The following is a 13,838-nucleotide window of genomic DNA, read 5'->3' on the forward strand; positions in this document are numbered from 1 at the left end:
GTCATCAGCAGACAAGACTGGCTCAGAGGAAAACATTCCCAAACAATCTTATTTGGAGGCTTTAATGCAGGCAAATTGGAACTACATTGGAACTACAGCCCACGCCCTATGCCACTCAGTCCCAGCAACCTATGCCTGCAAAGGATTCCATGTGCTTCTTTCCAGGAAACTGTTTTCAAACGTTTTGAAATCATGCTTTTCCTTCTCTTTTAATATGAAAGATGATGCATAGTCCAGCTTCTGTAGCAATCAATCACTTTGTGCAACATGTAATGTATTGTCTGATTTTATTCAAATAAAAATATTTTATTCTTCAAGTTTTCTTGATCAAATACTGGGGAAAAAAATAGCAAAACATCTGAGACCATATACACAAGAGAGATGGAAACTGGATTTTCTTCCAAGTGAGTAGTAAACTGGATGACTTTCAATGATATTTTATGGACTTCGGTTCTTTTTTTGGGGTTGGGTGGTGGGAGCCAGACACACAAATTACTCTGTTCAGATCTCCTATGGAAATAAGTATGTTTGTCTGCTCAGTAAATGCCATAGGTTGGTTCATCACTGTCCCTGTACCTGTCTAGGTACCTCAGGGGCTGACGGTGTGGATATTTCTTCTGGGGAGGATGATATTTGGGTGGCTGAACAAAGTCAAACACTGGTTCCTTCATGTCTATAAAAGGAAGAGAGAATGTTAGCACTTCCCAGCAATTACAAACCTAACAACTTCTCATCTTAAGGTTCTTATCTCAATGGTTGACCAATGAATGGCTCATTGGTTTTCTATCTTTTATCTGCCGTATTTTCACTGTGCCCTGAAAAAGCATATGCTTCCTTCTCTTCTAATAAAGTGCCTCTACGCTTCCTGCAGCATAGAGGCCGGCCAGGCCAAAAATGGAGTGTGGGGGGTGCCTCACGCCCCCCCCCCCCCCGTGCCCCGTTTTGGCTGGTGGAGTACTGCAGGAGGCATCCATCCCGTTTCCCCCCTCCTCCCTGGCCAGCCTATGGAGAAGTACAATGCTGATCCGGCCCACAAAGAAATCCAGTTTGACACTCCTGCTCTAAATAAAACCACTGGGGCCTGGAAGCTGCACCAACTAAGAGTATATGGCTTAAACTACTAAGACCATTGAGTAGTACAACACTCAATAGTCTTAGTATTTCAAAAAGCAAAATAGTTTCAAGCTAAAGTTACGGCTTGAACTTTGAAACGGAATTGGAAGAGTATTAAACTTTTCAACTTTGGTGTTGGAGAAGACTCCTAAGTACACTGTGGACAGGCAAGAAAACAAACAAATGGGTTATCAAAAAATTAATCCAGGGTTCCCACTTGAGCCACGAATGACCAGGTTCAGATTATCCTATTTCAGACACCTTATGTGAAGACTTAACACTCTGCAGAAGGTGTTAATGCTGGGAAAGGAGGAAGGAAAAAGAAGAGGAAAACAACTAGCAATAAAACAAACTGTTCAGTTACAGTTGTGATGCTTGCATTGTTGGAGGACTTGAAAGACAGATCATCAGGGAGAATATTGATGTGTGTGGTTACTAAAAGTTGATGCCAACCTGATGGCACATAATAAATCAATCATTACTACTAAAAACCTGTAATACATACAGGGGGACTTTCTTTATGATTTTACAGGATCTGCCACTGAAACAGTAATAGATATCCCTCAAATTTACCATACAACTAACAAGGGAATAAAGGGAACTTAATCCACAGTGTGATTGCTTAGACTTAGAGGATTTGTCCGTGATGTTTTCTTGCTAGGGGTAAGAACATGATTTACCATTGCCTTTCCAGGGATGTTTCCTTCCAACTTTCTAATCTGGTCTACAGGCTCAGAAATTCCCTGGTGGTTTTCTATCCAAATATAAGCCAGTCACGGCCCTGCTTAACTTTTGAGCCTTGATAGAATGAGTCTCATGCTGCATCTGGAAAGATTTTTACATTGGAGCTCCTAGAAGTCTTAGGAATAAGATGCTCAGCGACTGCCCCCAGCATCCTACTAAACATGGCTCCCACTTGCAGTTTCTATTCCATGCATATTTACCGTATGCTAAATTATGAGTACATTTGCAAGTTCTCTGCCATACTATTTCAGTGCCAATTGCACGAAACAGGCTCTATAAAGAGTGACAGATCAAGGGATTTTTTTTTTAAGAGGAAGCTTTCAGTTTCTATCAATTTTGGGTTTAAACTACAGCTTCCACTCCACTCCCACCCAATTATATGGGTTTTTGGGGGGGATAACAAAGTTTTAGTCTGTCCCAACATTTCCTTTCAACCCTAAATAAAATGCAAAATTGACGATATTTTACATGTGATCCATTACTTACTAAGAAGCTCATAAAAGATGTTTGTAACAGACATATCCCACTCGCATTGGAAAAACACCAGTCCTGCAGGTGTCATGTCGCTCTGATGCTTCTTGTAGAAGTCAAATGTTTTGAAGGTTCTCATCTTGAGGCTGTGACTGAAGAGATGAAAATACAATGCAATGGGTTTTTGTTTTGTAATCTCTTCATCTATTACTATCCCCCTGTTCAAACGTCAATTTTTGAACTCTTAAATTGAAAATATAGAAGTGCTATGTGTTGAGCACTCTGTTTTCCCCCTAGAAATCCCTTTCGGGAGAGGGGGCGGTCTATAAATATGAATAATAATAATAATAATAATAATAATAATAATAATAATAATAATAATAATAATAATAATAATAATAAAGAAATCATAACTTAAGGAGAGTGAAAGTGAGAAAAAAAAACAATTTAAAACTGATTTAAATTTTAAACAGGTATAAACATGAGGTTCCTGGAATGAGAGAATGTTATCCAATTCTCCTCTTCCTATAAGCAGTTTTATCTTGACTTTGTTCCCTCTGCCTTCCATTGTACATTCGTTGTACAGCCATTTAAAAAAACAGAGCTTAGTGGGCATCAACACCTGTACCCCACTCTATCTGTGGGCATCACACTGGGAGACCCCAGCGTTACGTAATATAACTACAGGCCCATATGCTGATTTCCACCCAAAAAAGCAGCCTAAAGAGTTGTGTGTACATACTACTGTCCAATAAGGAGGTTTCGACTTTTAAAGCCATTTGGCTAGTTGTGTTTGTTTTCAAGTTGTGCTGTGTCTGGTTTTTTGTTTTTCTGTTGAACTGAACTGTTTTAAACTCTTAATATTAAATGTCTCTGGAGATTCAGTCATCCAGGTCATGGCTGTCCCAAAGATGCTTTTTCAAGAGGCAATTGGACGTCCTGATTTTTCTTTGAAGGCATTTCGTTTCTCATCCAAGAAGCTTCTTCAGCTCTGACTGAATGGCTCTGACATCATCCAGTCAGAGTTGAAGAAGCTTCTTGGATGAGAAGTGAAACGTTTTCAAAGAAAAAAACAGAAAGACCAGTTGCCTCTTGAAAAAACACCTTTGGTTCTTAATATTTTTAAAAAAATCTTAAACTGATCAGTTTTCCTTCCTACATATGTCACCTCCTGAGATAAGATGTAACATTGCAATACAAATTTTCTTTCATCATTATATGGAAAGCGTGAAGAGTTACCATGGCGTTGGCCGCACATCTTCAGTAAAATCAATTGGCTGGTGCTGTTTGAATAGAAGGAAGACATAGCGATGGTATCCTGTTCCTCTGGCTGGAAATGCAGGGAAGTAATGGCAGATTTCTTGCCCTGCCTCTATTTGGTTGCCCGGAATGTTTCCCCTGTTGATATAAAACAGGATCCAAACATATTGGCCTGACATCATTCCCCTGAACAAACAAAGAATTCATTCTGCAGCCACCAAAGGATAGAATTACACTTTATCTCGGGGAAGTTGAAGCTATTCCAATGAGGATAATAATAAAGGTTAGCAAGATCCCTTGCAAAACTGTTTTGCTGCTTGGCAAAAGCTGCTAGCAATTTAACTGGATAGTGTACAGTGCTGGGGAAACTCTGAGCTCAGGGTCTTAAAAGATCCCTCAGAGTCTTAGATCCCTCAGAGTCTTTTAAGTTTACTAGGTGGAGTGCTGTTGGATTCCAAGGATCTCATCTCTGTTCTAACCAGTATTACATTATAGGGCATGTCTCAGGAGAGAAGCAACTTAGAACTGAGGAGAAATTTCCTGACAGTGAGAACAATTAATCAGTGGAACAGCTTGCATCCAGAAGTTGTGAATGCCTCAACACTGGAGGTCTTTAAGATGTTGGATAGTCATTTGTCTGAAATGGTATAGGGTTTCCTGCCTAGGCAGGGGGTTGGACTAGAAGACCTCCAAGGTCCCTTCCAACTCTACTATTGTATTGTATTGTATTGTATTGTAAATCAATGCAATCTTCAGGGTTCTGTCAACTTCACAAGAATTCCTGATTAGCCAATTCAAAGCTGTAAAGTTTATTGAAGGTCAGACAGCTTTCCGCCAACTTTAAGCTGTATGGAGTTTAAATTCCTCAGATTCTCAGCTGTGGCCACACAGAGAATTCTAAGACTTGAAAACCTCACATTCAGAAGGCATCCTCCCCGGGGAAGGTTGAGATTAAGAATTTGGAAGGCCCTTCCAAATTCTTCCTTCTAATATTTTTCTTCCTTTTTTCTTTTTGCAATACAGACCATCTTCTTAGTTTTCTAGTTCCATATATTTTCCCCCCTTTTTGTCTTATGAGGGAAAATAAATCCCTCATATATAATCTTGTAGCATTATTGAACTTCGTGTTACTTTGGCAGAGTAATAAACAGGTTAAAATTGCCTTATATTAGATATAATATTTTTGGATAGATATTAAATAGATGAAAGAGCCAATGTGGGATAATGATTAAGGAGCATGACTGAGATAAGGGAGATCCAGATTCAAGTCCTTATTCATCTATAGAGGGTATTCTTTATGCAAAGGTAAAATGACAAACTATTCCATGCATACCATCACAATCTCCTTAGAGGAAAGGTAGAATGTACATGTAAGAAGTATGCATCATCAAGACTAATATGGGGAGAACCTCTCACCTTCCAGATACTGCTAACCTACGGCGTTAGCATCACTCACCACTGAGCATATCGTCCGGCTTTGCTGAATATTTTGTGTGTAATGCCATCTGGAAGATCAGACGTACACCTGACAACTAACTCTTGACTGCCATGCTTTTTTGACATTCAACTTTGGGCCTTTGACATACAAAGAACATGTCATACCCCTAAACTATGGGTCTTTATTAATCAAAAACTGAAAAAAAAATGCATAAAGGGGAAGGAGGAACGAAGTAGGATACAATAATTTTTCTAGCGCTCAAAGAGGAGAATAGACATGTTATTCAAACAAACGAAAACTGTGTATTTTCATTCCAAGTAAGAAGTATTCAGAGTCAACTACAACTGAAATCTTCCTTGGCTTGTTAGAATGGTCCAGTTCTTATCACATCTGGCAAATATACTGGCTCATCAAAAGTAGAAACAGCCAAAGAACCAATATCCATTCTTTTCTTAGCTTTGGACCATTGAGATCATAGATCTTTATTTAAAAACTAATGGCTTCAATTACTTGCCTTACAGAACACGGAGCAGAGGTGGTCAAAAATATTCTGGGGCAAGAAAGAATAATTTTAAATGAGAAAGGAGTAGATTCCAGCTGATTATCAGGGGCACACTTCTAACAGTATATGCTGCTCCATCAACAGAAGCCAATGGAGTCTGCTGATTTGAAGGCCATTGTTGGACTTGCCATAATACTGGTAGATTGTACACTGAACAGTGGAATAGGCTAGACCAGTGTTTCTCACCTTAGCTTCTTTACGTTTTGCGGACTTCAACTCCCAGAATTCCCCAGCCACCATGCTGACTGAAGAATTTTGGGAATTGAAGTTCACAAAACATAAACTTGCTACGGTTGAGAAACACTGGGCTAGACTAAGATCCCATCTAATAGATACATTCTGATTCTATAATAATGGGTGGATCGGGGGAAATTAGCATGATAGTACATTTGGAAACTAAATTATGAGATTCTGTTCCATATTCCCTTTGAATATGAAAATGATGCCCACAGTGCAGGAGTTTGGACTAGAAGACCTCCAAGGTCCCTTTCAGCTCTATTATTCTGTGTTCTATACAGTTCTAATACTCACACCAACCAATGGACATACTCCGAATTGCCATCAGACAGGTGCCCATCTGTACACACAAGATATACAAAACCCCAGTAAATATACAACTCATCTTACAAAGTATGTCTTCATTATACTATTTTGGCTGTAGCATATTCAGTTTTTTTCTTTTTTACTACAAGAGTTCATTTTTCATGCTAGTATAAAAAAGGTTCACAATGGCTTTTAAAAAAAACTGAATGACAAAGGTTGCACAAGATTATATAAAGAAACATTTGACAAAATAACTCCCCCCTCCCAGTTCTGATACATCTGTGCCACATATTAATCCTTAGTCATCCATCAGTTTTCTTCCCAGAATCACTAGGATAATGAGATGGCTGATATATAGATTAATTAAATAAATGAATACAGCTATTTACTAAGAGTGTTTTAATTTTAATCTATGACTCATGCGGGTTTCCAGATCTGGCAGGCAATTTTTCAGCAAAAGCCTACAATGGGCCTGGACAGACAAAACAACAAGTGAGTTTGGATAATGGTACAATTTGATCAGCTTTGGGGGGGAAAATGCAGCCTTCTTTTATGTTGCTCACAACTTCTACAAGCTTTAAACAGTCTAGATGGATCTAGAACTTGCAAAATCTTCCTTTCAAATGCCCAGCCCCACCTTACAAAAGCAAGAATTATCTAAATTAAATTGAACAAATATCTAGGCCAGGGATCCCCAAACTCTATATCTCATCAACTCTTCCTGCATTTCAAATTGTTTATCGATTCCAAACATTATATGAAAACAATTTAATAGGCATTTTAATACGACAAACAAACTTTAACATCATCAAACATCCTCTGCCTATCTCAGGTCCTTGGGAAGGTCTCAATAGGTGGATAAAAATACCAAATCCTGTCTAAACTGACTATGCAACGAACCATTGTGAGAGACAAATCAAGGTTACTCTCGCCAGTGACTAACCATTCAATCCTACTTCAACTTCAGGACTAGAGACTGGAATGGAACGCCACAGAAACCCCAAAAGATTGACACCCCCCCCATTGACCTTTAATTATTTATCAACCTATTGATCTCCAGCCATTTATCAACTCATTGAATGGTCCCACTGACGCTGGGGGTCAATATTAACCACTTTGAGGAACCCCGATCTTCTAGGCAGTTTTTCTTAATTATATGATTTCTGGGTTTTTTCCCTCCATAGACTTTTGCACTTAAAAGTGTCTATTTCGGGTGCAGCAACTGGATTTTAGCGCCATCGAAATATGCAATGGAAAATCTGTTAAGAAATCCTATCATATAAGAATGTATTCCTAACATAATGGCACTTACCTAGATTAGTGAGCAACAATGTCCAAAGTGTTCCTTCCTCTGCTTCAAATGAAACTTCAGGATGATTAAAAGCCTAAACAGGAAAATATGACAATGAATATTAAATAGCTATTCCTCACGCCTGCCCCCACCATGGTCCTGAATAAAGAATTCCAACTTTAATTGTAAGCTATCCCGAGTCGCTGATGTAGTTGAGTGGTCTTAGTTGAAATAACAATAATTTGTGTTCTTAAACTTGCTCTCTTAGCTGGTCACAACTTTTACATCAGTCAACAGACATTGATATCATTTCTTAATAACTGCAGCATGGAGAATCAAAACTAATTTTCTCAAGGGAGTTGGGAGTTAAAAAGGAAGATGCGGTAGAGAAAAAGTTTGGGGGTAGGAACAAATTTTGGGAGCCATGGATAGCAAAAGGAAAGGTAGAGATCCCCCACCCTCACTCAAGTGGACAGAAAGTATAGTTCAAAATGTTTGGGGAATTTGGGAGGGGATTATTTTCAACCAGCATATGTACAATAACAATCTTGATGGTTTTCACACCCCTTTTCTTCCATTTTAGGTTACAAATAAGAGAAAATAATTGGTCCAAATACAAATTTCCTTATTGCATGAATTTGGGAGATTCTGTGGACAATAAAAAAGCTCATACTGCTGTTATTGATAACAGAAATCTCACCCAAACACCAACAGTATTGCAAAAAGCTATCTAATTCTGTAAGATTATTCCAGACCACACAGAATTTACAAGTAAGATTGAGGGTCAGTAATTGAAGCACCTCTTATCATGATTATGTGATAGGTTAAGGTCTTATGGTCCCAGACATTTAATAGATGGTGGTAGTTTCTGCTTTACTGGTGCAACTAATAATTTTTTTCTTCACAAAAAACAATTCATTGCTGATTCTTAGCATTTGTCTTCATGTAGTTGAAAACTGCTCTAGGTATTGTACTAGAAAAATAGTACAATTAATAAGTGGAAGTTAAAGTTATATTCACTTCACAGGTAATCCTCACTGATGCAATTGAGACTGGCAATTGCATTGCTAAGTGACCCAGTCATAAAATAAAACATCACTGATATCAGTTCCTGTTGTGATCATTAAGCAAATAATCATACATTGTTAAGCGCAATGTTAATGTTGATCAGATGGTAGGGAAAGTCACAAAAGGTGATCACATGGCTGCAGGAAAATGATCACTGTAAATCCATGCTGGTTGCCAAATACCCAAATTGCGATTATGTAATTGTGACAGCCACATTCTCTAGGATCAATCATGTCCCCTTTCTCAGCACTATTGTAACTTTGAACAGCTGCTGAACAAGTGGTCAGTAAGTAAGGATTAGCTGTAGTTAATCTGACAAAGAGAGCACTACAGGTATCTTGGATTATAATTATTGCTATTTACTAGGTGTTACACTGTAGAATTAACTTATAGTGAATCTGATTTCATGCAGCTTAACGCTAACAGTTGTAACCCTGCAAGGTGGGAATTCCACTGGCAGAGCACTATATTAGTACATAGAGAACATATCACTATTAAAGTGTTTAGAGTAATGACATATTCACCAGGCACAATTTTGTAAAATGTTACAGGAAATTTACTTTAGTGTCTTATACCTAATACATGAGCAGCAGACAAACCAAAACCAAAAAAGGATGTACTTTATCTCAAAGCTCCTACTCTTGGTATAATACCTCTGTGGGAGTAATCACATTTCCATAATAAACTGGCATAACATAATTCTCATCCTGGTTATATTCCACTTTTAGAAGCACCCTGGGAACAAACATAGCATTATCAAACAAATCCCGGTACAGTCCATAGTGTTCTGCTAATCGTTGCTTGTGATATGGGCCACTGGTTCTTTCCCATTCAGCTTTGACATCATCTAGTGGAATCTGCACTGCAAGCAGAAACAAAACAAAATAAAATGGATGAATGCTTGTGAATGCAAAAGAAATAAATGTTGGGAGAGTGGTTACTAACATACATGTCGTGAGCCAGGATGCCTTTTCCAGTTCTGGATTAGATAAATTTTGTTTCCTAAAAGCCTTTCTCTCTTTATATATGTTTTTTCGTGATAGTGGAAGGCTGGGCAGGCCAATGTCGATCTTTGCCTCTTTATCTAAGATTTAAAAGAAAAGAGATTATGCAAAATAAATCTTGTAGCTTTCTATACAATATACTGATGGATAACCCATAACTACTTGTTTAAATAACATGCGTTAAAGGTGAAAATAACCATTTATTTTCTTAGAATATGTAGAAAGTGCCTGTTGTAGACTTAGAATCTCTGATTTACAGAACTCTTTAAGGTTGCAGAATTCATTACAAGTTAAAGGGAGAGCAAAGTGCATTTTTTAATAAAGATGCCTTGCTTTTTGAACAGAAACAATTGTTCTGTTTCACTTTCAAGATATAATTAAAGAAGCCAACTCTTCCATTTTATTTTTATACTTTCCTGTTCACTTTCTCAACAGAATTGTACATTACAATTTTATCTTTATTCAAAAATATATTCTATCATGGTCAATAAAATGTATAAGTATACAAAATGCACGATGCCTTTGGGAAAAATATAAAACTCTTTGATCAAAGCTACGGGAAGGGGAAAAAAAACTTGGGTTGGGATTTTGTGCCCTTTGATGGTCAATACCTTCCTCCGGAGTGATGAATTTCTTATATGTTCGCCACCAAGGAGTTTTTTTACTTTCTTTTTCTGCTACCTTAAAATAACGAGTGAAAACACGATATTTTTCCAGTGCTTCCAAATTACTAACATCAATGTCTTCATTAGGCATTGGTCCCAGAGGTACACCCACTTTGCAGAGGACAGCTAAAACAAAAACATAAAACAAAATAATTTGTATTTGTGTAACAAATTATCCAATTGGATCAAAAACACAGTAGGCTAGCTCTTCATTTGGGCTTCTCCTATTCAAATGTAACCATTCCACAACAGACACAGGAGCAAAACGAAGGAAAAAATTGCAAAAGCAGATCATTATATTAAAATGTACATTTCATTTACATGTTTAAATTGTTAGACCTAAACACAGTATGGAAAAAGGTGAAAGAATCGAACATTTCATTTCTACATTTATCTGTTTGAAATAAGTAGCATAATATAGCACCAAAACATACCATCATTTTTTTCTGTCTCTCCATTTGCAAAAGTACAAAAACTATTTCCAATATGATTTTTAAAAAACAGAGTAGTTAGTAACTGTACTCTTCTTCTAAAATGAAGATTAGATATCTTTATATTTAGTTTATTGGAAATATAGATACACAATGGGTGATCTCAGAATACCTAATTCTAGGTAAAAATAATAATAGACTGCTAACATTAGAGGGCCATGACTTACATTTAGGATGGCACACATTCCTGTGGTACAGGAAACAGGTAACACATCAATATTTTCAGAGACACTTTATAAGACAGGTGTTATTAGAAATATGGAATAAATTCAAGAGGAAAATTTACAGCAAGGTTCCGATTTGGCTATCAACATTAGAAGTATTAGTGCACCCAAATCTTATTAACCAGGGAAAAGAGTTCACCTATAAAGATATAATAGACAAAGAAGGGAGATTAAGATCAAGGCAGGAGCTAAAAGACTAAAGGGTTAGAATTGGAATGGTGGTCCTATCTTCAAATCCAACCACATTACTCGAAAGTTATGAAAGAATGGGGCATTAATAGGGAGTTGATAGCAATAGATAAGAACCTTTTGGAGACAAATGATAAATTGATAAAGAAGATTTGCAATTTTTTTATTGGAATATAAAATGGAAGAAGAGCAGATTAAGGAGGCAATGATAGCATGGGCGATAAACTTTGGTACAGTATACATCTAGAAAAGTGGAAAGAACTACGGGAAAGGAATGGGAAAATAACATTGGCAATATCGTATAAAGAAAACATAATATAAAATATTTTATAGGTGGCATCTCCCACCTGCGAGAATAGCCAAAATGTTAAGAAATTTAGCGCCAAATTGTTGGAAATGTGATTATGAATCAGGCATGTACTACCATATGCCAAAAAACAAAAGAATATTGGCGGAAAATTCAAAGGTGGCTGATAAGAGATAAACAAAGCGGAAATAGAATTCAAACCGCAACTATTTCTTTGGGGAATCATAAATGATAAACATAACAAGGGGGTAATCTACTTAATAATACCTATTATTACGGCAGCAAGAATGGTCTTTGCCCAAAACTGGAAAAACAGGGAAATTCCACAAGAAAAGGAAGTAATTAGGAAAATTCTGATTTGTGTTGAAATAGATAAATTGACGTGGGAATCGAAGAACAAAGACGAATCAGAATATTATAAGATCGGTATACCATCGCTAAATTTTATCGATGGTTGGAACAAAAATAAGCAAGGACTAAGATTTATAGAATTGAGATTAGAATTATGTATGAAATCATTAACAGTGAAAATGTATAAGACAAGAACAAAGCAACATGCATGGAAATACGATATCCTTATATTTATAAATACTGAATTGACCAACTGTAACTAAGCATGGTGGTTATAATATTTAACTTTATATTCTAGTATGTATGGCAAAGACATTGCCAGGATGGTTACACTATGTCCAATGTTTTAATCGCTCCTGGTCGCTCCTGACGGGTTTTTAACTGGGTATTTTAATTATATTTAATTTCTAGGGGTTTTAAATACTGTATTTTAATTGTTTTATCAATCGACCTCCTCCTTGTGTATGTTTCAGTGTATGTCTTTGTTATATGTTTGTTTTGTTTACATATTTATTTCGTATGTTTCGTTGTACGCCGCCCCGAGTCCTTCGGGAGAGGGTGCGGCTAAGAAATAAATAAATATATTATTATTATTATTATTATTATTATTATTATTATTATTATTAATGTGTTAATAAAAAACTTTTTAATTAAAAAATGCCTAATTCTAACCATTAAAACAATATATTTTAGCTGCAATCAAAATCAATACAATGTTTATACACATAAAAAAGCACCAATACTACTAGCCACTTTTAATAATCTGTTTTATGTTAGTTTCCAAATACTGCATCCAAAACAAATACAGAGTTATTAATGGCATAACTACTGTTCCCTTCAAACTGGGATCAGGCATTGTTGATAAGCATTTTACAGAATGAAAAAACGATATATCCATAAGAAATCTCTTCATACAAGTTGAGAGTAATTTCCTCATTTCAAAAGTGATTTTGAAGAAATGCCTTCTCCCGCATGCATCCAACACCTCTCTAGCCTTTATTAAAATGACTGCATTAAAAAAAATGCTTTACAGATCCACCTTTCAGAGCAAATTTCTTGCACAGAAGCATTAAAAAAACCCAACAAATTAACAGCAGAGATGTGCACCACTGGTGCAAGGTTTAAACCACAGCTACCAAAACATTTTCAATCTCGGTGGTCTATTATTGTATGATTGTGTGAGTATCTGCAGTTCAGAGAGCATAAACCTAGCAGAACCTTACAAGTTAAGATGCATACTATGCTTGCCGAAAAATCTAAATCCATCCAACTCTAAATGAAGAGACCACCATTCCTGGGGTATTTCAACAAAGCCCATAAGGGTGAAATCAACATTCCAGATGCACTGGAATATAAGAGCTGAAGAAGCTTCTTGGATGAGAAGCGAAACGTCTTCAAAGAAAAACAAGACAGTCCAGTTGCCTCTTGAAAAAAGCATCTTTTGGGACAACCATGAGAGCTGGATGACTGAGAATGCGCTGGAATATAATGGAACAAAAATTTAACAGGAGGAATGGTCAGAGGTGGACTTCTAAAGTGCAAAATGAACGCGGGGAAGCCTGTTTCACGAAGCGCTGAAAGATCACCGGGGGAAAATACCCCAATTTTCTCTCCCATTCTAGCATCACCCACCAGTACTACTAAAACTTCTGCTCTTCCGAAATCCGCGCAGGGCGACGTTTAGAACGGGCGCCGCCATTTTTTGCAGATTCTTAGGTTTTCTCTCTTGGAAAGGGTCCTACAGCGCGCAGTTGGCGCATAGGAGTGACGTCACGCCGAAGTCGTTCCCCGAGTGCCTGCAAAGGTTTTTTTAAAAAATAATATTTTAATTCTTTTAATAATTCTTCTAAGCGTCCGCTTCATCTGCGATTCGTAAAATCGTATGCTATAACAAGCAGCGTGTTTCTTTTAAAATTAGCTGACTTTCCACTGAGGCTATTGTACAGTAAATGTACTTAATTAAAATATTCTTAGTTAAAATGTACTTAATTAAAATGAGGATTGTCAGTCAAAATCAAAATGAACAAATGTATAAACACACACAGAAAGCTCCCTGTAATAATTAGTTTTATTCTTTTAGAATTTTCATATGACAACTTTGGTACTTTGTTGGGGAG

General features: G+C 36.9%; 1 protein-coding gene across 1 annotated transcript; it reads right to left on the minus strand.

Annotated features, from left to right (window-relative positions):
• Positions 1–270: 270 nt before the first annotated feature.
• MRPL38 (mitochondrial ribosomal protein L38) lies at positions 271–13,510 on the minus strand. Its single transcript, XM_081934215.1, has 9 exons — positions 13,354–13,510; positions 10,106–10,285; positions 9,440–9,574; positions 9,144–9,352; positions 7,444–7,516; positions 6,120–6,165; positions 3,568–3,726; positions 2,344–2,480; positions 271–673 (listed from the first exon to the last, which is right to left on the minus strand). The coding sequence occupies exons 1-9, from the start codon at positions 13,418–13,420 to the stop codon at positions 537–539; spliced, it is 1,143 nt and encodes a 380-aa protein (XP_081790341.1). The 5' UTR covers positions 13,421–13,510; the 3' UTR covers positions 271–536.
• Positions 13,511–13,838: the final 328 nt, after the last annotated feature.

The sequence above is a fragment of the Natrix helvetica genome, assembly GCF_964273705.1.
Source record: "Natrix helvetica genome assembly, chromosome: 1".
In the NCBI taxonomy this organism is placed as follows: Eukaryota; Metazoa; Chordata; class Lepidosauria; order Squamata; family Natricidae; genus Natrix; species Natrix helvetica.